The sequence below is a fragment of the Benincasa hispida genome, unplaced genomic scaffold, assembly GCF_027475165.1.
Source record: "Benincasa hispida cultivar pf3 unplaced genomic scaffold, pf3_genome.v1.1 HicScf850, whole genome shotgun sequence".
In the NCBI taxonomy this organism is placed as follows: Eukaryota; Viridiplantae; Streptophyta; class Magnoliopsida; order Cucurbitales; family Cucurbitaceae; genus Benincasa; species Benincasa hispida.
Genome location: NW_028326988.1, coordinates 16,526 through 44,324, shown reverse-complemented (window position 1 = coordinate 44,324; position 27,799 = coordinate 16,526). Strand labels below are relative to the sequence as shown.

Below are 27,799 nucleotides of genomic sequence, written 5' to 3'. Positions count from 1 at the left end.
GCATGATATCCATAGTGTAATCAAGATAAGGCACCAAACCTTATCCTCATACTATTGACCTTTTGAGGTTATTGCATGAACATGATTCACCTATATGTCAATCACATACCGTTCAAGATTACATATAATAACCTTGAATTTTGAAGTTATTACTTGGACAAAATTCAATTTTAGTATTGCTATGTTCAAAGGTTCAATTTTTGTTACTTTCAATGAATCTTAAATTTAGTCTATTTTTCTAAAAAAAAAATATTAATTTTTAGTCGTTCCACTCTATAGATTTTGAAAAACACCTTCCTAGTGTATTTCCTTGAATGAAAATTATAAATTAACTTTGAAGGACTAAATTTATTGATAATATTTAGACTACAATTAAACACCTCAAAATAGGGGAACTAAAATGATATTTCAACTTTTTTTTTTTTTAATTCTTAATCAGCCCAAATTATTAGTTATTCTTATTGTCAAGGGAAAAATCAAAATAAGACTAGATAATATTTTTCATTTCTATATTTCTCGATTTTGTGATATATAAGTTATAATACGTGGTATAAAAATGTCCTTTTTTTAAAAAAAAAAAAAAAAAAAGAGATTAAATAGTCTAGAAGTATTTTTGAAATACTTTTACAATTTATTGGACTAAAATATGGAATGCTTAAACAGTTGAATAGACGAAAAAATGAACATGAAAATAAAGAAGCAGAAAATCATGAAATGGAATTGGGCTCAAGGGCTCAAGGGCTCAATCGTAATTTTCTCTCTTCTGACAACATTTGAGCAAATTCAGTAAGGGCTTTTTCATTGGTTCCTTGGCCATCAAGTGGCTCAAACTTTCCAGATTCCAAATTTACCCTTGACAATGGTTTCTTCAGCAAATTCTCTCCCACCTCAATTAGCTTTAATAAATTTTGTTCGGTTGCAGTATCCACCGACGATACATCACCACTCAATGTGTCATCCTGTTTGTAAATCCACAATCACATATATTATCGATTTTTATTTTCAGATCTAATTTGTTTCTTGATTATAATACCTATTTATTTTGTTTTACCTATATTTATACTTTTTAAAGAAAAAAAATGAAATATGTCTCAACATTTTAGGTTTAATTTCTATTTGATTCCTAATTTTCAAAACGTTACACTGTTAATTCTCAAGTTTTGGATTTGATTTTAATTTAGTTCATAGGTTTCGGAATGTTAAGGTTTGACCATTGAGACTTGAGTTGTGTTTTAGTTTAGTCCATAAGTTTCAAGATTTTTACGTATACTTTTGATTTCTAACTTTCACTAAATACTCATTTTTCATTGTTAGTGTTAACATTTATTAGTTGTGAGGATTTTTACACTAAAGATGAAAAGTAAGTATTTAATGAAAGATCGAAATTAAAAGTACAAATCTGGAAACCTATGGACCAAATTAAAACAAAACTCAAATATAAAATTGTAACATTTTGAAACTTAAGAACCAAAATAGAACTAAACCAAAGAACCAAAAATATAATTTTTCCTGAAATAATGTCTATGCATTTATTGAGAATTCCACATGAAAATCCAAATAAGTACTCATAATTTAGATTCAATTCAAGAATGGTAAACCTAAAAAGGAACCATCTTAGATTACATTTGACATTTCCTTAGCTTTATCAAAAATGTAAAAAATCTTAATCGTTTTTTTGTATTTGATAAAATAGATTTAAATTAAATTTGTTAAAATCACTAGTATCCTAGTAGTTTTTAGATTCCCATAAAATATAGTAAAATTTTTAATTAATATTTCGTTTTCAACTTTATATTTTAAAAGAAGATTTGTTTTATATATTATCTATTTCTCACATAATCAAGTATATTTTCAATTTTCATGAGTTAAATGCATCAATTTTTCAAAAATATATATATATCATACTAATTTTTTTAAAAAAAATAAAGCCATTTTCCTTAATATTTAAAAATTAATCTAGAACAAACAAAATTTACCATACTAAACAATTATTTATAAAAAAAAATTTTAAAAATTGATTATAAGTCTATTCTAGTTATTATATCTAAAATAAGATTTTTTATTTATTTATTTACCGAACACTCTAACTTACTTTTTCAAGTTTAAGTTGAAATTTTGTCAAACAAAGCACAATTGTCAGTAATTATTTTAAAAACTACAACAATCCTAATAGGGCCTTAAACATGTTGAAGACCTCACATTAAAAAATTGGGAAAAGGTCACAACCATTAATAAATAGATGGATTTTTCCTTTCATTGCCAATTAATTTTGAAATGCGACTTTATATTTATGAATTTATCTAATGCAGTGTAGTTTATGATTTGTATAAATGTATTTTAAAAGAAAATATGATTAATTTAAAATAAAGTTGTAATCAATGAAGTGCCTAATGTATGGAAAATAAATGGTGTTAAAAGTGTATATATATATATATACCTGAATACGAAGATAATTTCTTTGATGATGTTCAGATTGGAAGATACTAGAAATATGGTAATCCACCATATCAGCACTTGCATCTGTGAAAATATCAACAATAGGTGTTCCTCCACTATGGTATATCCAACCAATCATACCCCATTTAGAAGAAACAGCTGCACTATATTTCTCATCATTTTTAGGTGCACCAGTCCCTAAAGAAAGGATCAGCATCCTCTTTGATGTTTCCATGGGTTTTATTGCCATAAGTTCACTTCTTTCTTTCCAAATGCTCATTTCTTTTCTCACATGAGTCATTGCAGCTAATGTCTAAAACAATCACTTTAAATGATCATTACATTATCATTAATTTTGTATAAGACTAATTTTTTATTACGAGAGAAGGCTTACTGGATTATTTGCTGCAACTCCACCATCAACCATGTCGAATTTACGAATATTTCCTTTTGAGTCCTTAGTTTGAAATTCGTGACTAGGTAACAGAGTTGGTGCTGCAGAGGTACTAATGCAAACATCTGCTAATTTTGGATTCTTTAGCTCATCCCATTTAGCCTGAAAAAATGTTAGTTTAGGTTAATTAGTTCATTTAATTTGGATAAAAAGAAATACATATTAGTTTAAAATTTTATTATAATAAATGATTTTCATACATCGGCTGTGGTGAAAATCACAGGTTGAAGACGCTTAATGTCGAATGCAGGAATAATGACTTGTGTTAGAGTTTCCTTGAGTGTTATATCTCCAAGCAATCCTTTTATCAATGACCTCAAGTATTTGCCGTCATATTTTGGGCCCATAACTTTTCCAAATAAATTCATCGTTGAACTTAAGAAATGACTGCAATCATACCATAAAACACCAAATTTAGTTATGAAAAACCATAAGGAAAAGCCTTTTTGCAAATTGAAAAACTATATACAAAAGAGAAGAAAATGACAAACTTTCTCTGAGGGAAGATTTTTGGTGCATGTTCTATGTAGAAGCGACTAAGATCTTTTGCAGCATACAAAGGTCGATTATTCTTGTCAGGAGCTGTAAGCATGGAGGTAATCAAACCACCAGTGCTTGTACCAGCAATTACATCAAAGTAATCTGCTATTCTCACATCTGGCCCATCCAATTCCTGGCAAAAAAGAAAAAAAAAAGATCCATACAAACTTATAGGACACTGAAAGGAGTAACTATCCTTAGCATATCCTTCATAAGCTTTGATACCATATTAGATAAAAATGGTGTTCCATCTCACAACGAATTGGTTACGCGAGATAAAAAGATCTCTCCATCTTTTCAATAGGGATCCTCACAACATTCACCTTTTTGAAATCAATCCGAATTCACATTGAGTCCATTTTTTAAAAGAAAATGTATGTATTGTTATTACCTGAAGCTTAGACTCGAGAAAAGCTAGAATAGTTCCTGGAATGATACCTCTAATGCCACCTCCATCAATACTCAAAATTGTTATCCTCTTCCCCTTCTCACAATCAGCAGCCATGTTTTATTTGTAAATTGAAAGAAGGGGTTTGTGAGAGGGAAAGAAAAAAGAGAATAATAAGTTTGATTTTGCAATTGGAGTTTGAGATTATAATGTAAGATATCCTATTTTCAAAGGGGTTTTTATAGGGGAAAATAGACTCAAGTTCAAAGAAAAATAAAAATTAGGCATTCTTCAATCATGTAAATACGAGCCTAAATACTTTACGAGTTTCTACTCTTTGTTATTTTTTGTTTAATGTTTCACGTGATATCTTTTATTTATTTTATAACTGAAATTATATTTTTCCCACTTGCCAACTTGAGTTTGGCTCCAATTTAATGTTCTCAATTTTTTTTTTTTAAAAAAAAAACCTTGAAAAAATGTAATAAATTAGGTTCATATCTTCTAAATAGCTGAAGATTGGATTTATATACTATTTTAATGGCTCAATTTTGAAGGATGCTCAATTTTATTCTACATTTAGTTTGCTTTGTTTTTTTATTTATCTAAAAAAAATTATTAACCTTGAGAGTCTGTTTTTCTTAATGTAAATAATCGAAATATTTAGATGACTGAAGATATCTGACATCCTTAAATAACTATATTTGTTTTGTATGAATATTTTTAAAGTTATCGTGAAAATATTTAGATATCTGTGTTTGTTATGTAGAAATTCTACTCTTGAACATCTTAAATTTACATAATGTTCTTGTCTTTACAACTATTCATTAATTGATAATTAATATTTAATATAATTCAAACTTATGTAACATTTGTTTTAATTAATTTGAATTTTTTAAATTAATATAGATTTATTATTTTATTTTTATTTTTCTCAATAAAATAATATATATTAATTTAAAATTTTTATACCATAAATATTAATTTGAATTTGAATTTGAATTTTCTTCTATAAAAAATAAAAACTATAATACAACTAAAGAGAGTGAAATACATAATTAACAATATTTTAATTATAAAATAAATATAAAAAAGAGTCATATACATATATATAAAGAGTTAAAAAAGTAAAATAAGAATGCTCTTTAACTTAGTAATCCGAAAAATTCATGTTTCAAGAGAATATTCAAAACACTCGAGATGTCCTTCATAAAGGCATCTTACGATGTCCGAAAATCTTAAGATGCTCGAACATCTTACTTACTAATTTATCTACACGCTATATCCTTGGGAATCTATGAAATGAGTTATGTCTTAATCTTTCACCGGAGAATTTGAAAAAACATCTTTCATAACTTTTTTTTCATGAAAATTATAAATTAGGGTTAAATTTAAAATCTATTGATAATATATAGACTAAAATTTAATTAGACTCCAAATATAAAGACTAAAATAATATTTTAATTTTTTTATTTTTATTTTTAATCAGCGACTGCCAGTTAATATTGTTATTCTTATTGTCGAGTTGAAACAAATGGAAAAAGAGTGGATAATATTTTTTACTTCCTTGTTTCTCGATTTTGTAATATATAACACATGATAACTCGGTTGTTTCCCATTTTTTCCATTTTTTTAAAAAAAAGTTTCCTATACATGAATATAGTTTTTAGAAACACCAAACAAGTTTATTCTTCTCATTGTTTCCAGTTTTTAACTTATAAAATGCTTGATAAATTTTAACATATTAAATATAACATAAAATTTCTTTAATATTTGTTTTAAAAATAATAATTTTTAAGACCGTAACACGTTTAATTTTTATTATTTTTTTGAGGTGAGCTAACTTTTCTTTTCTTTTCTTTTCTTTTCTTTTCTTTTCTTTCATCGAAAGTAAGATAATGTAATCGTGAAGTTTTGCCAGCGAAAATATATGTTACTTTATTTCCTCCTCGATTAATGAGAGATTTATTACACAATTTTATTGATCTTAGCCCATTCAAAATTAAATAATATAAGTCACACTCACATTAATAAATGTGTTTTCTATTCTCCTTGAACTAAACGAAGTGATTTAATAAAGTATGTACACGATTTTATATAGACTAAAAAAATTATAAAATCTACAATTGAAGGAAAGTGATTTAATAACATATAATTTTCTTTAAAAAAAATTATAACCATGGATGAATTGTATTATTATTTTTTTTTTCTTTCGAGAAGTTAATTTTTAATTAGAAATAAATCAAATTAGCAATTTATGAGTGTTTTTTTTCAACTAGAAGGGGTTGTGATCCTAACATTAGGGGGAATTGTAATCTATCTAGACAGAATGGTCAAACACCTACTTAATTTTTGAAAAATATTTAAGTCACAATTTTTACTTCTTTAAATATGATTAGTTAAAGAACTTCGTAATGCACATGAAAGTACAATAAATGTGAAATATATATATAAAATCATTTGAAACATGAATTTATAAGGTGGAATTAAAATTTTGAATGAATATACTTTTCATTGAGCTTATATAGTAAATATATGACATGAAATTCAAAATGATAAATGAGAAAAAAATGATAAAAACTCATGGATGCTAGAGATTAAATTTAAAATTAGAATACAAAGAGACATAGTTTAAATGATATATAATATATGTTAGTGATCAAGATGTATGTGGTTTGAATTAACAATACTTCTTCACTAACAAAAGTAAGTTTAAGAATTCTCAAAGATTCATTATGACACAGTTCCATGGATCTTGCACAAAGAATGATTTTTTTTTCTTTTTGGAAAGGTTTGAGTTCTCTGATAAAAAAAAAAAGAGAATCTTTTTGTCATATTCGCTTGTTTTTTGTTTCTTTTTATATATTGATTCCACTCATATATAAATGAATACAGTAGTTCGATGTATAACCACCTCCACTTCGATAGTTGTGTTCTTTTAGTATCAATTATATCTATTAGTGAATGGCCAAATAGAAATTCAATAAAAATGTAAGGGAAAAATGAATTTACCAATGTGAACTTTGTGGAGAATAACTCTAGGCATTTCAAAACAAAACAAAAATTGATGACAACCTTCAACAAACAAGAGGTAAAAAAGATAAATTTCCATTTTGTTGATCCCAAAGTTTGGTCAAGGGAAAACGACCTGACCTTCACATGAGAATAACTGTAAATTTATAATTTAGGAAAGAAAAGACCTAAACAAAGAAAAATGGTTCCGATGACTAAGTCAATAAGAGAATTCTAAAATAGAGAAAAAGTAAGAAGTTTAAGTTACCTCATATGGGAGCCATCATGGTCTATTTATAGGGGATTTGATCTAGGGTTTTATCTTTAATACTATTGGAGTTGGGATATGAGTTTCCTAGTCCTTAGCAAGCTAGGATCAAATCTCATATTATTTTATATTATATTATATTAGCTTCATTTTGGCTTTATTCTGCTAGGCCAAAATCTACTCCTCAACATTAGCCCCCACTCTTGAGTTTGGTTTTGAGGACAGACTACTTGCTAGCTATGTGTGCTGATACAAACTTAAGAGTATTTCTCTAACCTTCATTGCTCCTTTGGTTGTCCTATTTTCCTTATTACATGGCGTACTAGTCTTTCATGCCAATATAATCATATTCCTTATTATATAGCATATTGGTCATTCCTACTAGTATAGCTATATCGCATTTGGCACCTCAAGATCATTCTCAAATCTCTGGCCATGTCGGGAATATATAACTAAGCTTTTTTTTTTTAGAAAAATTCTTGATCAAGTTCTGGGAATGCATTCACCACAACTAAGTAGCTTAAGCGCAAAATATGTGTCATGCTCGCCCTTTTCTCTAGGAGCATAGACACACAAACTTGGCTTTTCCTCAATCAGGAGTCATTCCCCTCTTTTGATGTCATGCCTAAAAGAATCGAATTTCTAATACGGAAGCAAGTGTCTACTTGTGTCAGTGAACTTAATTTTGGAAAATATAAAAGCAGAGAAGTACAGAACATAGTGATAAACATTATATAACTATAGCATGCTTTCTACTAAAATGACAGAGAGGATAGGGAAGGAGAAAACACTTACCCTTGAAAAAATTTTCTTCACGAATTTCCTCTCTGGTGAGATCACCAACACAAATCTCCCACGATCTTATCAATGTGCAGTAAGATGAGCACCACCAAAATTCTTCCTTGCTATCCTCAAGGTGAGAACTAATGGTAGTGTGTGTGGGCTTGCCTTCTTAGTTTTAGTAAGGGATAAGAGAATTTTCTTGAGAGAATTTTCACAGAGGATCAAGAGGAGCAGAGACGTTCCTAATTGATTTTTCACGTCATGAACTGATCACCACCCTTCTCTGCCAATTCCTGTTTATGAGAGATGAGGAAGTTATTTCTTTTCAACACTACTAGGGAGTTATTTTACTTTTAATTTTAATAATATTAAACTTAATATAATTAAAATAAACTATATATTATATCATATATAATACTTAATCTATATATCATATATAATATAAACTAACCTCATATTCTTTCTTATAACCTATAGTTTTAATATGAATCATAGTCACATTACTTTTAATTTATAATGTTTATATGAATCTCATTCATATAATTAATATTTGAATTATATTCAAATATTTATCTCATTAAACCTTATATCATAATATATTTAAATACATTATATTAATTGTATCTCATACAATTAATTTCCTTTAATTAATTTGGACAATTCAAATTTATCCAAAATTAATTGATTTTTATCAACCCTTATTGAGCTAACAAAGTGACCTAATGGACCTACAGATTAGAAGCTGATACGAGATTAATTAATTAACTCTTTAATTAAATTAATAAACGTTCATTAACTGTCGATCATAACATTAAAGATCGACAACTACACTCTTCGCACTGTAGATATATTTTTGTGTCAATTGGATATAATAAATCAACAGTAAGTTGACCCTTCAAAAATTGCTCGTAACTATAGCTGGGTCAAAATTACTGAGTGAACCTTGTAGTTACATCTAACTTCTTAAGTACTAGTGATCTCTCTAATGAATAATTAGTCATAGTTCAACTATAACTAGACCCCTCTCTGGCCAGTGAGAAGGTGAGGTGCCTCATTGTTCAAGATCCAGAATCAGCACTTAAGGGAGCAATTTATCTATTGATCATATGCAATAAGAAGAAGTGAATTCCTTCTCATGTAGTTGTGTTCCTAGCTTCCTACTCGGATGAATGATCAGGATCAGATCATTTGTCACATTTTAAAATATTTGTAACAATTACAAAATGGGTCGTATCCGCAGGGTCACCAAGGTAAGGTACCCAGCCTTATCCATTTACTACAGACCTTTTAGGTTATTACTTAAATATGATCCACTTATATGTCATCACATACACGTTTAAACTATATTAAATAACCTATAATCTTAGTTTATTAGTTTTGGGTTAATCCAACTAAATGTCACATAAGATAACACTTTATTTATTAAATAAATAATTCATTTGTACAAATAACCTACAAACTACGAAACCATGAAATTTGGAGCATCAACCTCAACAATCTTCCACTTGTCCTAAAGCTAGTAGGGTGTACAAATACAAAGCATAAATAGAGAATAGTACATAAAACAAAAAACTATGACATACAATTCGCACCTAGTAATATCTCCCATTTGCCTAGACTAGATGATGCATGTCTCGTAGAGCCAAACTCTCCAGATGACCCTCAAACACTTTAGCCATGAGTGCCTTTGTAAATGAATCAGCAACATTGTGCTCCAAAGAGATTTTCGTGATGGTCACGTCCCCTCGATGCACAATCTCCCGAATGAGATGTTATTTGAGTTTAATGTGCTTCCCTTTCTTGTGGCTCTTAAGCTCCTTGAAATTAGCACTCAAACCGCTATTATCACAACAAAGGGTGATGGACTTTGACATATCTGGAACAAGTTTCAGATCTGTCAAAAACTTCCTGAGCCATGCAGCCTCCTTGGTAGCTTCATAAGCCGCTACACTCTACCTTTATGGTAGAGTCAGCAATGCCACCTTGCTTTGTGCTTCTTCAGACTACTGCTCCTCTATTAAGAGTGAACACTGATCTTGATGTGGATTTCCTGAAATCCCTATCAATTTGAAAATCAAAGTTAGTGTATCCCTTAAGGATCAAATCCTTAGCTCCATACACAAGCATGTAGTCCCTCGTTCTCCAAAGATACTTGAGGATGGTTTTAACAGCATGTGATCTAATCCTCGGTTGGACCGATATCTAGTGACAATCCCTTTTGCATAGCAAATGTCAGGTCTAGTATATAACGTTGCATAGATCAAGCTGCTAACAGTCGATGGATAGCATATCTGTCTAATTTCCTCTTGAAGATTCTTAAGACACTGTTCCTTAGACAATAAAATTTCATGTCTAAAAGGTAATAAACCTCTCTTAGAATTTTGTATCAAATATTTGACAAGCATCTTGTCAATATATGATGCTTAAGACAAAGCTAGCGTTTTCTTCTTACGATCCCTGATGATCTAGATCCCTAGAGCAAACTTTGACTTTCCCAAATCTTTCATTTGAAATTGGGCTTCTAACCACTTTTTAACATTTTTCAGTAGACCTACATCATTCCCAATGAGTAGGATATCGTCCACATACAACACTAAGAATAGTACTGTATTGTTGATGATTTTCCTGTAGAACAAGGCTCATCAACATTCTGGTCAAGGTCATAAGATTTGATTGCAATATCAAATCTTATATTCCAAGATTGAGGTGCTTGTTTCAATTCATAAATTGATCAATTAAGCTTGCAAACCATTTTCTCTTCACCTTGTTTAATGAAACCTTCTGGTTGTTGCTGAAGGGATTGAATCCCGCAGAGGAAGTGTTCTCGTGTGAGAATGCCTTGCATCGTGCAATTCACTTTTTACAATAAACAAAATCCTTGTGCTAAACTAAATGAATAAACATGTAAACTAGCATGTTACTGTGGAAAGGGTTAGAACAATTCTTACTTTTGTAGATTCCCCAAGTGCCACGAACAATCTTCTTTAAGGTTCAAATGAATAGATCTCCAAACGGTCTTGATCACGAATAATTCCTTGAGCGATCTCGAGCACTACCACGAGAGTTACCTTGTTATTCTCTGAGATTCTAATAGAGGGATATGTGGTATCAACTATTCGGAGGGGACTAGCAGAAAAGTGTTTTGGAGAGTTGTGAAGATTGGGGGGAGTTTTTATATAGAGAAGAGCCAAACATCTTTCCCAAAATATTTTTCTTTTTTATAATTAATTAAATAATATTTGTTTAATCGATTATCTCATTTAATTAAATAACACTTATTTAATCAATTAGCCCAATTAAATAAAACTTATTTAATTTTTTATTTGCACAATAATTAAATAACTACTTATACATTAAACACAATTTAATGTATGCATTTAATTATCATATACATCCTATGTATTTGTGCAAAACCTCTCTATTAATGCACTTAAATTAATTTGAATCGTATTCAAATATAGCTCTCTAATTTAATTATAAATCATATCCATAATTAATTATATATTAATCTCATCAATATATAGTTACCTCAAATTAGTTTGAACAATTCAAATTATCCCTCTTAAGTATCATCTAGTGAGTTAACGAGGGGACCTGATGGACCTATAGATCAGAAGCTTCAACGACATGATATTAATTGGTTAAACTCATTAACCAAGTTAATCAATATTCGTTAACTGTGGGTACACTCCACTAAAGACCCACAACTGCACTCTTCTCATTACACATATATTTCTATGTCTACGGATATAGATCAATACCAGTAAGTTAGTCCTTCATGAGTGTTCATAACTCCAACTGAGTCAAATTACTATTTTACCCTTGGGTTACCTCTGAATCCTTAAGTATCAGTGCTCCTTTAATGAACAACCTATTTATGAACCAACCAATAAACACAAACACCTCTTGGGCCAATGAGAGGGTAAGACCCTTTATTCAAGTCCCAGAGACACCACTTACGAGAAAACTCATCTGCTTACCTCAAGAAGGGAATAAGTGAATTCCATCTTGTATTATTATGTTCCCAGCTCCCCACTCGGTCTCGTCCCCAAAATGGTAGGCATATTGGGTAAAAAACCTGGCCACCTCACCCATGAAAATTAAAGGAAAATTCCTTGTGAATAGAAGTTCATAATATACTAAGGATTAAGACTAAGTCGCCTAGTGTTGGGATTGGTGTCCTAATTCTCCCGGAGTCTCGTAGTTTGTAAACTATACACATTGTTATGAATAAAATAAGAGTTATTTTATTTTTCATTGACTCATATCCAATAAACAAAGCTCCATGGTTATTGTATGTAAACTTAAGCATGTATATGAGATATACAAGGGGATCATGTCTTAAGCGATAACTTAAAAAGGTCTGTAGTTTAGGGATCAATGAGGGATACCTGATCCTGGTGACACTACGGATACGGTCCATTTTGTAGAGGTTTATAAGTATTATGAACTACTACAGATGGTTGATCCTGACCATTCATGTGGAGACATGCGAGCGGGGGTGTACTATACAAAGAGTTTGTATAAGACCGAACCACGAGATAAATAGTCTCTTTATATCTCAACCATAGGTGACATGACCTCAATCTTGAGTGTTTTGGGAACTTCTGCCTTTGAGGGTAGTCCTTTGATTAGTATGGGTGAGAGTGACCAGATTGCCTACTCAACAAGCCTACCTTTTTAGGGATTTATCTGATTTAGGAGTTGGAAACTCAATTACACAAGGTGGAATTCACTCCTTCCCCCGAGCAGAAGTAAGTAGATAGATTGCTCCCTTAAGGGCTTATTCCGAGTCTTCAACATAGTGGCCATAGCTTTTGTTTGGAAGAGAGGACTCAGTCATAGTAGGACTATGACTTATGTTCATTAGAGTGATAGGTGGTACTTAAAGAGTTAGATGTAACTATAGGGGCATAACGGTAAATTGGCTTAGTTGTACTTACAAGCGATCTGTGAAGGGTTATCGCACTATTGAATGGACACAAAATATATTTGTAGTGAGGAGAGTGCAGCTGTTGGTCTTTAGTGGAGTGTCTGGCAGTTAATGGATGGTGGATCCTGTGACTAAAAAGTTCAGTCATAAAGGAAATCGGAATCGAGATTTCCATGAGTAGCAGAAGCAAGACTATTTCAAATTACAATCATGAATCAACAATACATTTACAGTTGTCTTCAAAACAAATGGTTATGCGATTATATAGAGAAATTGCAGCATGAATAAATACAAATGCATAGAAAACAAACTCTACGCACATATGCAGAAATGTCTCCACGCTCCAATGCGCGACTCTGATCAAACAACTACAACCACGAGCGCTCGATCTACACGACCGCAACACCGCACGAACACTTCGCGCTCGACCTCAACGATCTTCTCGGTCGCAATCTCCTCTGCAACACCACGAACAGCCTCTAGAAAACCTCGACGGTGTCAAATTGAGTCTGGCACCACTAACAAGGCAACCTTGGTATTCTCGGTGTGAGAATCCAGAGGGTGGGCTCTGTTCGGACTTGGTGTGAGGCAGACGAACGGAGGAAACAACGATCGCGTACATGATTGGACAAGTGGGATATGGCGGAGACCTATCATATAGGTCGATGTTCAATTGTTTAGATAAAGCTATGCAATCGTCTAGCAAAAGCTATGCGATTGTTTAGCTCTAACGTCTAGCTCGGTCTGTCGCGTACACACTCTACACGATCGTTTACCTTGGGCCAGTGATCGTCTAGCAAAGCTATGCAATTGTTTAGTAAACACTGCACGATCGTTTAGCTCGCACCTGCACGATCGTTTAATGCGCACAGTCGTCGTTTAATAAATCCGTATTTACTTGATGACTTATGTGAGTTTCTTTTCGCCGGAGAGAAAACTCAAATTCCTTTTCAAACTTTTGTAAAACCTTCTTTTTCAAAAATAGGAAACCACTTCCTTTTAAACTCACGGTTACCATGATTCAATAACCACCCACTACTTTAGTTATTTAAAAGAAAAAGTATTAATTATTTAATAATTAATATTATTATAAATATAAATGATAACCAACTTATCATACTATATTTATAACCTATAGTTTTAATATTTCATCTCACGAAACATATAAACCATAGTTCTTTTTTTATTCCATGGTACTTAATGTAAATCTCATTTACATCAATCCTCCACTAGATGTATCTTATACATCATACCGATTATATCATATATAATCAAAATACCTCTTGTCAATTTGAACATTTCAAATCAACACCAATTGATCCTCAACAAAAATCCAAGCTACCAAGGGGTCCTCATGGATCTGTAGATCCGAAGCTCCAACGGTACGTGAATAACTTACTAAACTCTTTAGTCACAGGATCCACCATCCGTTAACTGCCAGGCACTCTACTAAAGATCGATAGTTGAACTCTCCTCAGTACAAATATATTATGTGTTCATCTGAACCAATCAGCAGTGTGACAACCCTTCAAAAAATGCTCGTAAGTACAACTGGGCCAATAACCATTATGCCCCTGTAGTTACATCTGTCTCCTTAAGTACCACCGATCCCTCTAATGAACATAAGTCATAGTCCTACTACGACTAAGTCTTCTCTTCCCAAGAGAAGCTGTGGCACTATGTTCAAGCCCCGGAATCAGCCCTTAAGGGAGCAATCTCTCTACTTATCCCTGCTTCGAGAAATGAGTGAATTTCATCTTGTGGTTTGAGTTCCCAGCTCCCAGATCAGACAACTCCCCAAAAAGGTAGGCAGTTGAGTTGGCAATCTGGCCACTCTCACCTATACTAATCAAAGGATCGCCTTCAAAGGCAGGAGTTCCCAAAACACTGAGAAATGAGGTCGTCTTACCTATAGTCGTTTAGGTGAGATACAAGTCTCTAGTATCAATGGCGTTACATACAGAGTCTAGTCATCTTGTGGTCAAGGTCTTATACAAACTCTTTGTATAGGACACCTCCGTTCCATGTCTCCACATGAATGGTCAGGATGTACCATCTATAGTAGTTTACAACACTTGCAAACCTCTACAAAGTGGGTCGTATCCATAGTGTCTCTAGGATCAAGTATCCCACCTTAATCCTTATACTACAGACCGATTTAGGTTATCACTTAAGGTATGATCCACTTATATATCACATATACATGCTTAAGTTCACATAAGATAATCAAGGAGCTTTGTTTATTGGATATGAGTAAATGTCATAATTAAATAACACTTATTTTATTCATTAAACAATGTGTATCTTTATAAAACAACGAGACTCCGGGAGAATTAGGACACCAATCCTAACAATCTCCCACTTGTCCTAATCACTCGGGAGACTAATGTACAATACAATATAAAACTGTACAATATACAATAAACTAGGGCATACCCCAGTATCATCTCCCACTTGCCTTAGAAAAGATGTCGCATGTCTCGCAGATCCAGACTCTTCAGGTGACCCTCGAACACTTTAGTCCTGAGGGCCTTTGTAAAGAGATTAGCAACGTTGTATCCCGTAAGGATCAGACACTTAGTTCCATACACAAGCTTGTAGACCCTCATTCTCCGAAGATACTTGAGGATCGTCTTGACCGCCATCCAGTGATCAAATTCTGGATTGGACTGAAATCGACTGACAATCCCTAGCAAATGTCGAGTCTGGTACACAACATTGCATACATAAAGCTTCCTATAGTAGAAGCATAGGGAATCCGTCTCACCTTCTCAACTTCTTGAGGTGTCTTAGGACATTGATCCTTAGACAGAACGATTCCATGCCTAAAAGGTAACAAACCCCTCTTGGAATCCTGCATCCTGTACCTGATCAACATTTTATCAATGTACGATGCCTGAGACAAGGCTAACCATTTGTTCTTGCAATCCCAAATGATCTGGATCCCGAGAACATACTGTGCCTCACCCAAATCTTTCATTTGAAACTGGGCAGCTAGCCAACTCTTAACGTTAGTCAGATATCCTACATCATTCCCAATGAGTATGATATCATCCACATACAGTACCAGGAAAGCTACTGACGGTTGATGATCTTCTTATAAACACAAGGCTCATCAACATTCTGGTCAAAGCCAAACGACTTGACAGTAGTGTCAAATCTGATGTTCCAAGATCGAGATGCTTGTTTCAGCCCATAAATAGACCTATTAAGATCTGGAACTACGAACCCCTCTAGTTGAGTCATATAGATGGTCTTCTCAAGATTACCATTCAGAAAGGAAGTCTTGATGTCCATTTGCAATATTTCATAATCATAAAATGTGGCTATGGACAGAAGAATCCTGATAGACTTTAACATGACAATAGGTGAGAAAGTTTCCTCATAGTCAACTCCCTCAACCTGGGTATACCCTTTGCCACAAGTCTAGCCTTAGGTTTGCACCTTTCTATCTACACATCTCTTTCGCTTATAGATCCACTTACACCCAATAGGTCTTACCCCATCAAGTGGATCAACAAGCTCCCAGACGTTGTTGAAGTACATAGACTCCATTTCCTGGTTCTTGTCCTTAACCCATTCATCTTTCTCAACATCCTCTATTGCTCTCTTAAAAGACAATGGATCCTCGACCCCATCATTCGTAATGACGTTTTGGGCTTCAGTTAAACCCATGTGGTGATCCAGTGGGTTCATAACCCTCCCACCATGTCGAGGCAGTCTCAACTCTTGAGCTAGTTGACTAGACATTCCGACCTCAAAAATTCTTGTTGATCTGTCGACTTGTTCAATAACTCTTGTTGAACCCTCAGCAGTCTCAGTCTCACTAGAGATCTCACGTAAAACGGGCTTACTTCGTGGCTTATGATCTCTCATGTGATCTTCTTCCAAAAAGATAACATTAGTGGAAACAAACACTTTGTTTTCACTTGGATCATAGAAGTATCCTCCTCTTGTTTCCTTAAGATAGCCCAAAAAGAGGCAAACCTTCGAACGCGGTTCCAACTTTTTTGGGTTAGTCACTAGCATATGTGCTGGACAGTCCCAAATCCTGAAGTGGCGTAAAATACCTTTACGGCCTATCCATAACTCAAAAGGTGTTTCAGAAACACTTTTCGAGGGAACGGTGTTCAAGATATAAAATGCAGTCTGCACTGCATAACCCCAAAACGAGTCTGGAAGATAAGCATAACTTATCATAGACCGAACCATCTTCAACAAGGTCCTGTTTCTTCTTTCTGATACACCATTCTGTTGAAGTGTACCTGGGGCCGAGAGTTGGGATGCAATCCCATGTTCTGTCACATAGTTCTGGAATTTGAGGTCCATATACTCTCCACCACGATCAGATCGTAGTGTTTTTATCTTCTTACCTAACAAGTTTTCAACTTCAGCCTTATACTCCTTGAACTTGTCAAGGGCTTCAGACTTACGTTGCATTAGGAAGAGATACCCAAACCTTGAATAATCATCTATGAAAGAGATGAAATATTCATACCCACCTCGAGCTTTAACATTCATCGAACCACAGAGGTCTGAATGTACAAGCTCCAAGGCTTCCTTGGCTCTATAACCTTTTCCAGTAAAAAGTCATTTGGTCATCTTGCCTTCGAGGCATGATTCACATACTGGCAAGGAGTTTTCTTCTAAACTCTTTAGAAGTCCACTTTTCACCAACTTCTCAATCCTATTGAGTTTGATGTGACCTAACCTTAGATGCCAAAGATGGGCGTTTTCCTTTGGAACTTTTGGTCTTTTTGCTGTTGTTGTCGTACTGAACATTTCAGTGTTAAACAATGCTTTTATGACTAACGGCCTTAGTACATATAAGTTATTTTCCATTGAACCATAACCAATCTCCATGCCATTCTTGAAAATAAACACTTTATTCTCAGAAAAAGAAACGGTATAACCTTGTTCAATGAGACAAGAAACCGAGATTAAGTTCCTCTTAATATGAAGAACTACAAAAACATTATCCAGTAACAGATAACGTTTCTTGTCAACAAATAACTTCAGTCTGCCTACAACAATAACTAAAACAACCTCACCATTACCGACTCAAAGAGTCATCTCTCCCTATGGCAACGTTTTCCGGGAACTAAATCCTTGGTAAGAGGAACTGACATGATTGGTAGAACCTGAATCAAGGATCCAGGCAGAATCATCATTCTCTACCAGACATGTCTCCAAGACCAATAAATCATATTTACTGTCTTGTCTCCTCTTTTGGAGAGTAATGGGATGGAGGTCGTTTGCCACAAAATTCATTTCACACGATTCTTTTCACTATAATAAATCAGTCATTTTTAAAAGCTTTAAATCGAAATACTAACAAGTTGCTGATGGTTCTGCCTGGATAATTGATTCAGGCGCCACTAACCATGTTTGTTCTTCTTTTCAGAGAATTAGATCTTGGCGACAGCTAGAGGCTGGTGAGATGACGATGCGAGTAGGCACTGGGCACGTCGTCTCAGCTGTGGCAGTAGAAGGACTCCAGTTAGCTTTGTAGAATAGGTTTCTTATTTTAAATAATGTATATATTGTTCCCGAACTAAAAAGGAACCTTATTTCTGTAAAGTGTTTATTGCAATGTAAATATACTCTCTCTTTTAATGTGCGTTTATTCATAAAGATGGTGTTTTTATTTGCACAACAAATCTGGAATCGAATTTATATGTGCTAACGCCGTTAGCCATTAATTCCCTCCATAATACTAAATTGTTCAGAACTTCCATAACTCAATCAAAACATCGACAAATTTCTCCAAAAGAAAATGCCCAACTTTGGCATCTTCGTTTAAGGCACATCAATCTCAATAGGATTGAGAGATTGGTGAAGAATGGACTTCTAAGTGAGTTAGAAAAAAAGTCTTTGCTAGTATGCGAGTCTTGCCTTGAGGATAAGATAACTAAACGACCTTTTACTGGAAAAGGTCATAGAGCCAATGAGCCTCTTGAGTTAGTACATTCTGACCTTTGTGGTCCTATGACTGTGCAAGTCTGAGGTGGCTATGAGTATTTTATCAGTTTTACCGATGATTACTCCAGGTATGACTATGTTTATCTTATGCAATGGAAGTCTGAATCCTTTGAAAAGTTGAAAATGCATTAGATAGGCGGATTAAAACACTTCGATCAGATTGAGGTGGAGAGTTTTTGGACTCGGTATTCTAGGATTATTTGATAGGACATGGAATCGTTTCTCAACTCTCAACGCCGAGTACACCTTAGTAAAATGGTGTAGCGGAGAGGAGAAATAGGACCTTGTTAGATATGGTTTGCTCGATGATGAGTTACGCTTCCTTACCGGACTCGTTTTAGGGTTTTGCAGTGGAGACTGCGGTATATATACTAAACTGTGTTCCCTCCAAGAGTATGGCAAGAACACCTCGGGAGTTGTGGAATGGGTGTAAAGCTTGTTTACATCACTTCTGCATTTGGGATTTCCCTGCACATGTGCTTGATGCTAATCACAAGAAGTTGGAACCACGGTCGAGGTTATGCCTCTTTGTAGGCTACCTCAAAGGTACACGAGGGGGTTATTTTTATGATCCAACGGAAAATAGGGTGTTTGTTTCAACAAACGCTACTTTCCTATAAGAGGATCATATAAGGGAGCACAATCCACGAAGCAAAGTCGTGTTGCGTGAGCTTTCTAATGAAACTATTGAAACTTCAACAAGAGTTGTTGAAGAGCCTGCTACATCAGTAAGAGTTGTTGATGGGAGTTCATCTAGTAGGTTGGTTCCACCTCAAGAGTTAAGGGAACCTCGACATAGTGGAAAGGTTGCGAACCCACCCGTTCGCTATCTGGGTTTCACGGAAATCCTTGCTATGGTAGTAGATGGAGACGTTGAGGATCCGTTGTCTTATAAGAAGGCAATAGAGGATGTTGACCGGGATGAATGAGTCAAGGCCATGGATCTCGAGATGGAGTCAATGTACATCAACTCAGTATGGGATCTTGTCGATCAGCCTGATGGGGTTCGACCTATAGGTTGTAAATGGAACTACAAGCGCAAACGGGATGGTACAGACCTTTAAGGCTCGACTTGTGGCAAAGGGTTATACCCAGGTAGAGAGAGTCGACTATAAGGAGACTTTCTCGCCTATTGCCATGTTAAAGTCGATCCGCATCCTCCTATCCATTGCAGTTTATTATAATTATGAGATCTAGTAAATGGACGTTAAGACGGCCTTTCTGAATGGAAATCTTAAAGAGACCATTTACGAGGTGTAGCCCGAGGGATTCATAGCCCAAGGTCAAGAGCAAAAGGTTTGCAAACTGAATCGGTCCATTTATAGACTGAAACAGGCATCTCGATCTTGGAACATACAGTTTGCTACTGCGATCAAGTCGTATGGCTTTGACCAAAACGTTGATGAACCTTGTGTCTACAAGAAGATCATCAACGCTTCAGTAGTTTTCTTAGTGTTGTATGTAGACGATATCCTACTCATTGGGAATGATGTAGGTCTACTGACTGCAGTTAAGAACTGGCTAGTGACCCAATTCCAAATGAAAGATTTGGGAGAGGCTCAGTTTGTTCTAGGTATGCAGATTTCTTGAGATCGTAAGAACAAAGTGCTAGCACTGTCTCAGGCATCGTACATTGACAAGATGTTGCTCAAGTACTCGATGCATGACTTCAAGAGGGCCTACTGCCGTTCAGGCATGGAGTCACTTTGTCCAAGGACGTGTATCCTAAGACGCCTCAAGAGGTTGAGAAGATAAAATGGGTCTCATATGTGTCTGTCGTTGGCAGTTTGATGTACGCGATACTTTGTACTCGTCCAGACATCTACTACGCTGTGGGCATAGTCAGTAGGTATCAGTCTAACCCAGGCCAGGGTCACTGGACCGTAGTGAAGTACATCCTCAAGTATCTTCGAAGAACGAGGGACTATATGCTCATGTATGGTTCGAGTGATTTGATCCTTACAGGATACACAGATTATGACTTTCAGACTGATAAGGACTCTCGCAAGTCCACATCAGGATCAGTCTTTACTCTTAACGTAGGAGCTATAGTGTGGCAAAGCACTAAGCAGGGGTGCATCGCCAACTCCACTAAGAGGCGGAGTACGTGGAAGCTTGTGAAGCTGCTAAGGAGACCATCTGGCTCAGGAAGTTCTTGACAGGATTGAAAGTTGTTCCAGATATGTCTAGACCCATTACCCTCTATTGTGATAATAGTGGGGCAGTGGCGAACTCCAAGGAGGCGAGGAGTCACAGGCGCGGCAAATACAGAGCGAAAGTATCATCTGATCCGCGAGATAGTTCATCAAGGGACGTGATCATCACAATGTTGCTGACCTGTTTACGAAGGCTTTCACGGCTACAGTGTTTGAGGGTCATCTACAGAGCATGGTTTACAAGATCACCCGCGGCTAGACTAGGGCAAGTGGGAGATTTTCTTGTACTGGACTTTTATGCCCTAGATAATTATTTTGTACTAGTTTTTTGTACACCTCACATCGCTTTAGGACAAGTAGAAGATTGTTGAGGTTGATGCCCTAAAGATTCGTGTCTTGTAGTTTGTAAACAATTTGTACGAACGTTTGTGTTGTTAATATATCATATTTACTTCACATCTTGTATTTTTTCTCAGTTACATGCTTTATTTGCTTTACCACAAACCAATAAACATAAAATCCCTGGTTATCTGCATGTGACTCAAGCACGTATGTGTGACATACAAGTGGATCATTTATTGAGTGATAACCAAAATGGTCTGTAGCATATGGATATAGGAGGGAAACCTTATCCTCGTAATGCTACGGATGCGGCCCGCTTTATGGAATGGTCACAACTGTTGTGACTTGTCACAGATGGTCTGATCCTGATCATTCGTGTTGGGGACATGCGGAATTACTTTAAATTAACAAAATTCTCACCACAACCCAAAGCTTATCTTAAAAAATATTGTACCATACAAAGTTGTGATTTGTCAATACATTATGTAAAAGGGTATTGAATATCTTGATCATTTCTTTTCATTTTTCGAATTACTTATGCTAGTTTGTTTATTGTTTCCTTTTATATGGAATTGCGTTTCAAATGTGTAATTACTTTCTCATTGATAAATAGCTTTTGATTTTGATGTTTCTGAAGAATAATTTTTGGTGAGGTATTTCAAAGGTTTTTCATATATAATTGAATTTATTTTTAAAATTAGATATTTACTATTCATAATCATACTTAAAATTATAATCTATTCCTTAACCATAAGATTTTGAAAATAGAATATATTAAAATAGAATACATAAATCTAATCTATTTCTAAATTTAAAATATTTTGAAAAAATATTATTTAAAAAGTAAAAGGAAAATGAAAATATTAATTATATTGGCTACATATAGGAGGGTTCAAAAAACCTGATGACCTAAAAAAACTTATTAATCTAACCCAACCCATTCGGTTTGGGTGGGATTATGGTTTTTTTGAGTTGGGTTCAAATAAATGAAAAATTTATAGGTTGAGTTGGTTCATGGGTCACCTAAAATAACCAAAACCAACCCAAACTTATTATTAACTTTAAAATGTATTTTTTTTCTTATATACAATTAGACATACTATATTTATTTTAGTTTTCTTTAATTTTATAAGTTTTTTTAATATTTTATTCTTCAAGAACTCTTAAAAATAATTTTTTTTCTTTGCACTTTGAAGAAAGATTATACATTATATAAATTGAAATTGAGTTGTTAATCTTAATTCACATATGAAAATAGTTAAATAGAATTTTTACGTGTTAACATTTTACTTCATTTAAAAAAAAAATTAAATAGATGACCTGAGTAACCCGAACCAACCTAACCCAAATGTTTCGTGGTTGGGTTGGATTGGGATCATTTTTTAATGAGGGTTATTTGGGTTGAAAAAATTTATAACCCGAACAATTGGATTAGATCTAAAAAGTATTTCAATCCAACTCAACCCAAACTACAAACACCCCTGACTATACATGGAATAATGACATGCATAAAAAAAAAAAAAGTTGAAAAGTCACACTTACATTTTTACACAAGAGAGAAAAAAGAGATTGGTTTACATTAGTTCTAATTATCTTCTAAAAAATGTAATTTTAATTATATTTTGATATTTTTGAATTTATGTACATTAAATAATATATATATATATATATATATATATAACTTTTCATCTTCCACCTTTTGGTCTCTTTTCTTCTATTTATGGCTATTTTAAAGAACGTAATTTTAATTATATTTTGACTTATGTTTCTTTTAGAAAAATAGATTTGTTGGCTATTCGATGGCTTTGATTTTTTGTTTTGTTTTGTTTTTTGTTTTTTGTTTTTTTTGTTTTTGTTTTTGTTTTTTTGTTTTTTTTTTTTTTTTTGAAAAAGCTAAGGCTTTGATTTATTTATATTTTAATTCATTTTCAAATATATATTTTTTTAATCCCTTTAAATGCTGTTCTTATCTTTTCAAGTTATTATTGTTCTTGCTTTTGGAAAAAAAAAACAAAAAGAATTTAACCCTCCCTTCCCCAATTTCCTAGCCCTCGCCCGATCTGGTAAGCCACCCACCTTTCGTCCCAACCCTCAGGCCTCCCTCCGCGCCGACAACCATTTGTATTTGCATGCTAGACAACCATTAAATATGAAATCACCTTTTAACCACTTCCCTCCTTGTCTATGAATGTCGGCGGCTTCATATGCTAAGAAGCAAGTCATCACAAAATTATTAAAGAGAACACTATTTTCCCCGATCGAGTAAGTTTCATCCCTTCCCCGTGTGCACTCGGTCCATACCCAACCAGGCTTCATTGCTTGTAAATCCCATAAAATTTAAGCTACATAAATGTTGTCAATAAATATGTATAAAAAACAAGAAAAATGTATGGATTCGATAACAACGAAGAACACATCCCAAAATCCTAATAAAGTTTGTAAAATACTAACCAATTGTTTCAAAAAAGCTTCCAAGAAACTTAGAAAAAAAATTGAATCGAAAGGGATGTGGGGAGTTTCTAAAGTTTGGTGAGGAAAAAAGAAGAAAGAAAGTTTTGAAAACTTCGTCAATAAAATGAAGGGTACAAGGGTATTTTCATATATCTAGTGAAAAGTGAGGGGTAAAAAAAACTTATTTTTCTTTTAAAGGGGGTCATATTTTCCAAATCCAAATCACGAAGGTTCCAAAAATGTCAACTACCCTTTTCATCGCTTGTCTCACCAATTTCAAGTTCCTCTTTTCATTTAACGAAGACTTTTTATCTTCTCATACCCTCCACTTATCAGTTGATTCTATGTTGTTTCATCTTTGTCAATCAAACTCTTTAATAATCCCCTCCTCAAATTTACCAATACCCCATTTTCAAATTAGTTCCAAATTCCTCCCCAATCGAAAATGGAAAGAAACTCATTTTTAAAGTTAACCCCAAATTCCCTCAAATCAAGCATGGAAAAAAACCATCTCAAACAACAACCCCAAATTAAAATAAATTTTCCTTAAATAAAAAATTGAAAATACCCAATTCCCAAATTGTTCCTCAGTTGCACGATCAAAAGTCTACTAGTGGGACTAATGGTGAACTTTATAACCACGTTCATTTTATGCACCTAAAAGTAGTTTTAGTCATCTATAGTTGGCATATCACTTCCTCATCGATCTAGTTTTTGTTGCCATGAAATTCCTCTCCCCAAATATCACCAGAGTCGAGCTAGAGTCGTAATTCAATGATTGACGATATATTTCCACTCCGCTTTTGAATTTTTAGGGCGAAGATTTTGAATCCGACAGTATACATGCTGACATGCCGACTGACAGTCCTTTTCGTCAGATCTGGACGTTGCTGTGGTGGTGATGGCTACATTTTTGCCACATCAGTTGAGTCTAATCATTTAAATACTTTTATCTCATCATTTTTCATAGTCAACTAACAGTCAAAGGATGTTAGGAACTATTTAAAACATTTTTCTAAACCTCAAGATCTGAAAGTGTCACTTTTAAAGGATTAAATAGACATCAACTTCAAACTTTAGTGATCAAAAGTGTATTTGATTGGTTTTAAAACAAAGTGATCACGTATAGTGAAGGCTACGCTGCACTCGGTTACAGGTAAGGGATTTCGATTAATTGTTTTAGTCCTTATCTTATTTAGTGACCTTCTTGATTTTTCTCTAATTTGTGAAGTGATATAATCTGCTTATCTGACTAGTCGTTTTGGGATAGAGATTAGCCTTTTTATTTCGTTAAGGCACGGGTTTGCAATAGCTAGTAGTTAGTTTTCCGAATTGAATTGTGTTTTAAAGGACATTTCCTTGTGTCTTGATTCGTAAATGAAATTAGTGTGTACCATGACTTTCTCCATCTTTTTGATCGCTTTCTCAGATAATTAAACTAATTTTTTTTCTTTATCGAACTTATGATCATTCATATTTCTTTTTTTTTTTTTTTGTTTTAAAAGAAAATTTTACAATATAGTTGTTTTGAAACCATTTTATTGGTGAGGATAATTATAGAGTAATTAATATGTTTTAGTTAATAATCTAGTTAAGTAGTTAATTTAGATTAATTAGTATTTAATAAATAATTTTCATATTCTTTTTGTAAGGCTATAAATAGCCAATTTAAGTTTGTATTATAAAGCTTTTGATCATCCATTTCAATAGAGCATTGTTCTCAGAGAGTCTTCTTTCCTCTTTAGGGTTGATTTTCCCTTATTTAGCTATAGACTTGACTTAAATATCTTTCATGTCGCATCATAAATGATTTTTTTAAATAATTAAGACATGGTCATTTGAACAAATTTGTCCCTTTATCACTAATATATGAGAACTGAGAAGTTAGTATTATTAGATTTATCTAGATTTATTTGTAACAAATCTCATTTGTTATAGTTTTCCTAGCATTTAAGGAATCTTGTTGTAACTTCACATTGGCATCCTATTATAAATAAGTGCTCATACTTCATGTTAATCATCAAGTAAAGTAATATTAAAACTCAAATTATTTTATTTTTATCTTGGTATCAGACCTGTCGACCTATAACTAATTTTCGGTATTTTTTCTAATATTTATAATCTAGTTTCAGTCCGTCTTGATGCAACAAACTATGTTCAATGGAGGTTTCAAATCTTTGCAATCTTTAAAGCTCATGCCCTGTTTGGTCACTTAGATGGTACAACCCTAATTCCCCCAAAATTCTTTCAGTTGAGACTACCCAAAACCAACCTACTGCTGAAAATATCACCGTTGTCCCTCCAATTGATGCCATCAACATCAATCTAGAATATCTTAATGGATCTATAGAGACCAAGTCCTTATTACCCTCATCAACGCCACCCTTTCCTCATTTGCATTCTTCCATATCACCTCTGTCACCACAACCAAAGAACTTTGGACTAGTCTCGAGACCCGATATTCTTCCAAAACCCGATCTAGCATCTTAGAACTTAGATCTACCTTGTATACAATTAAAAAAGAACTATAAAAAACCATAGAACAATATTTTCGCAAGGTGGAGGTGCTCGTGGATCATTTTGCTGCTCTTAGCGTTCAAATTGATGATGAGGAGAGTCTTCTGCACATCCTTAATGGCTTAACAACCGAGTTCAACACATTTTGCACTTCTATTTGAATGAGCGATACCATCCTGCCACTTGCAGAACTCGAGGTCCTTCTTGACGTTGAATCCAAAGCAGTCGGCTTCATAGTCACTAGCGGAACCTGTATTGACTGCCATGACCGCATTTCAACATCTTGGTTGTGGATTGTCCTTCACCAGTGGTAGCAATCATGGTCACCCAAAGGAAATGGTCATGGGGGTCGTAGGAGAGGAAGGAATAGAAGAGGCTTCTTCCAAAATCAATTTCAAAACCCTAACCTTTCATTTGGGCCATCCCTTTCCTCTAACAACCGTGGGCCTCAACAACACTATGGACCACTTCTTTCACAACCCAACTTATTGGCCCAATATTCTCGACAACCCGACTTCGTGGGCCAATTTTTCGGATCTAATCAATTTAATAATGCAGGTTTTCAATCAAATGGGTGAATCTTCTGTCAGATATGCACTAAATCGGGACATAGTGCATTGGATAGTTACAATCGAATGAATTTTTCTTTCTAAGGACGGCATCCTCTGGCTCAGTTAGCCGCCATAGCAATAATAATATACCTAGTCAACATTCTATTTCTACTAATAATTTTTGGTTGACTGATAGTGGTTGCAATGTTCACATGACAAATGATCTGGCCAATATGAACTTAACAAATGATTATAATGGTGAGGAAACAGTAACGGTTGGCAATGGCTAACCTTTCATATTACTCATAATGGCAACGGTATACTTTATACTCCATCTCATTCCTTTACCTTATCTAAAATTCTTCGTTCTCCCGAATTGACTACAAATATTTTATCTGTGCATAAATTTTTTCTCGATAATAACTGTGTTTTCCTTTTTTTACTCTGATCAGTTCCTCATTCAGGATAAAGTCACTAATTGTCCTCTTTACAAAGACAAAAGCATCAATGGCCTATATCCCATTCCAATAATTCCTGGTGTGCTGCCATCTCAAGTTCATCTATTTTTTTTTTTTTTTTTTTTTAACATAGAAGTGTTTTCTGTGGCACCATAGATTAGAACATCCATCACCAAAATCACTGTGTCATTCTTTATCTAGAGTACGTATCTCTCTCAGTCAGTCAGTCTCTACCTATTTCTGTATCAATTGCTTACGTACTAAAATGACAAAATTGTATTTTCCCATGTTACACTTTGTCTTTTTTGCACTACTTAATCTAGTTCACAGTGATGTTTGGGGACCTTCTCCAATTATTTCTAATAAAGGCTGCTTTTATGGTAGTTTCATCGACGATTTTAATAAATTCACTTGTCTATTTCCACTAACTCATAAATCTGATGTGAGCACTATTTTGTATCAATTTGTTCCTTTTGTTGAAAATTTGCTATCTGTGTGTTTGAAAATATTTCAGTTTGATGGTGGAGG

General features: G+C 33.9%; 1 protein-coding gene across 1 annotated transcript; it reads right to left on the bottom strand.

Annotated features, from left to right (window-relative positions):
• Positions 1 to 549: 549 nt before the first annotated feature.
• On the bottom strand, positions 550 to 4,009 carry LOC150029871 (patatin-like protein 3). Its single transcript, XM_090310302.1, has 6 exons — positions 3,822 to 4,009; positions 3,382 to 3,563; positions 3,091 to 3,277; positions 2,831 to 2,992; positions 2,438 to 2,749; positions 550 to 959 (listed from the first exon to the last, which is right to left on the bottom strand). Exons 1-6 carry the CDS (start codon positions 3,933 to 3,935, stop codon positions 735 to 737), a joined length of 1,182 nt encoding a protein of 393 aa, XP_090166428.1. The 5' UTR covers positions 3,936 to 4,009; the 3' UTR covers positions 550 to 734.
• Between the last annotated feature and the right edge of the window lie 23,790 nt (positions 4,010 to 27,799).

Excerpts from the sequence above, each read along its gene's own strand:
- LOC150029871 (XM_090310302.1), bottom strand. The coding sequence starts at position 3,935 with ATGGCTGCTGATTGTGAGAAGGGGAAGAGGATAACAATTTTGAGTATT. Across the intron at positions 3,564-3,821 it reads TTCTCGAGTCTAAGCTTCAG|GAATTGGATGGGCCAGATGT; the intron begins GTAATAACAATA and ends CTTTTTTGCCAG. Across the intron at positions 2,993-3,090 it reads TGATTTTCACCACAGCCGAT|GCTAAATGGGATGAGCTAAA; the intron begins GTATGAAAATCA and ends ACATTTTTTCAG.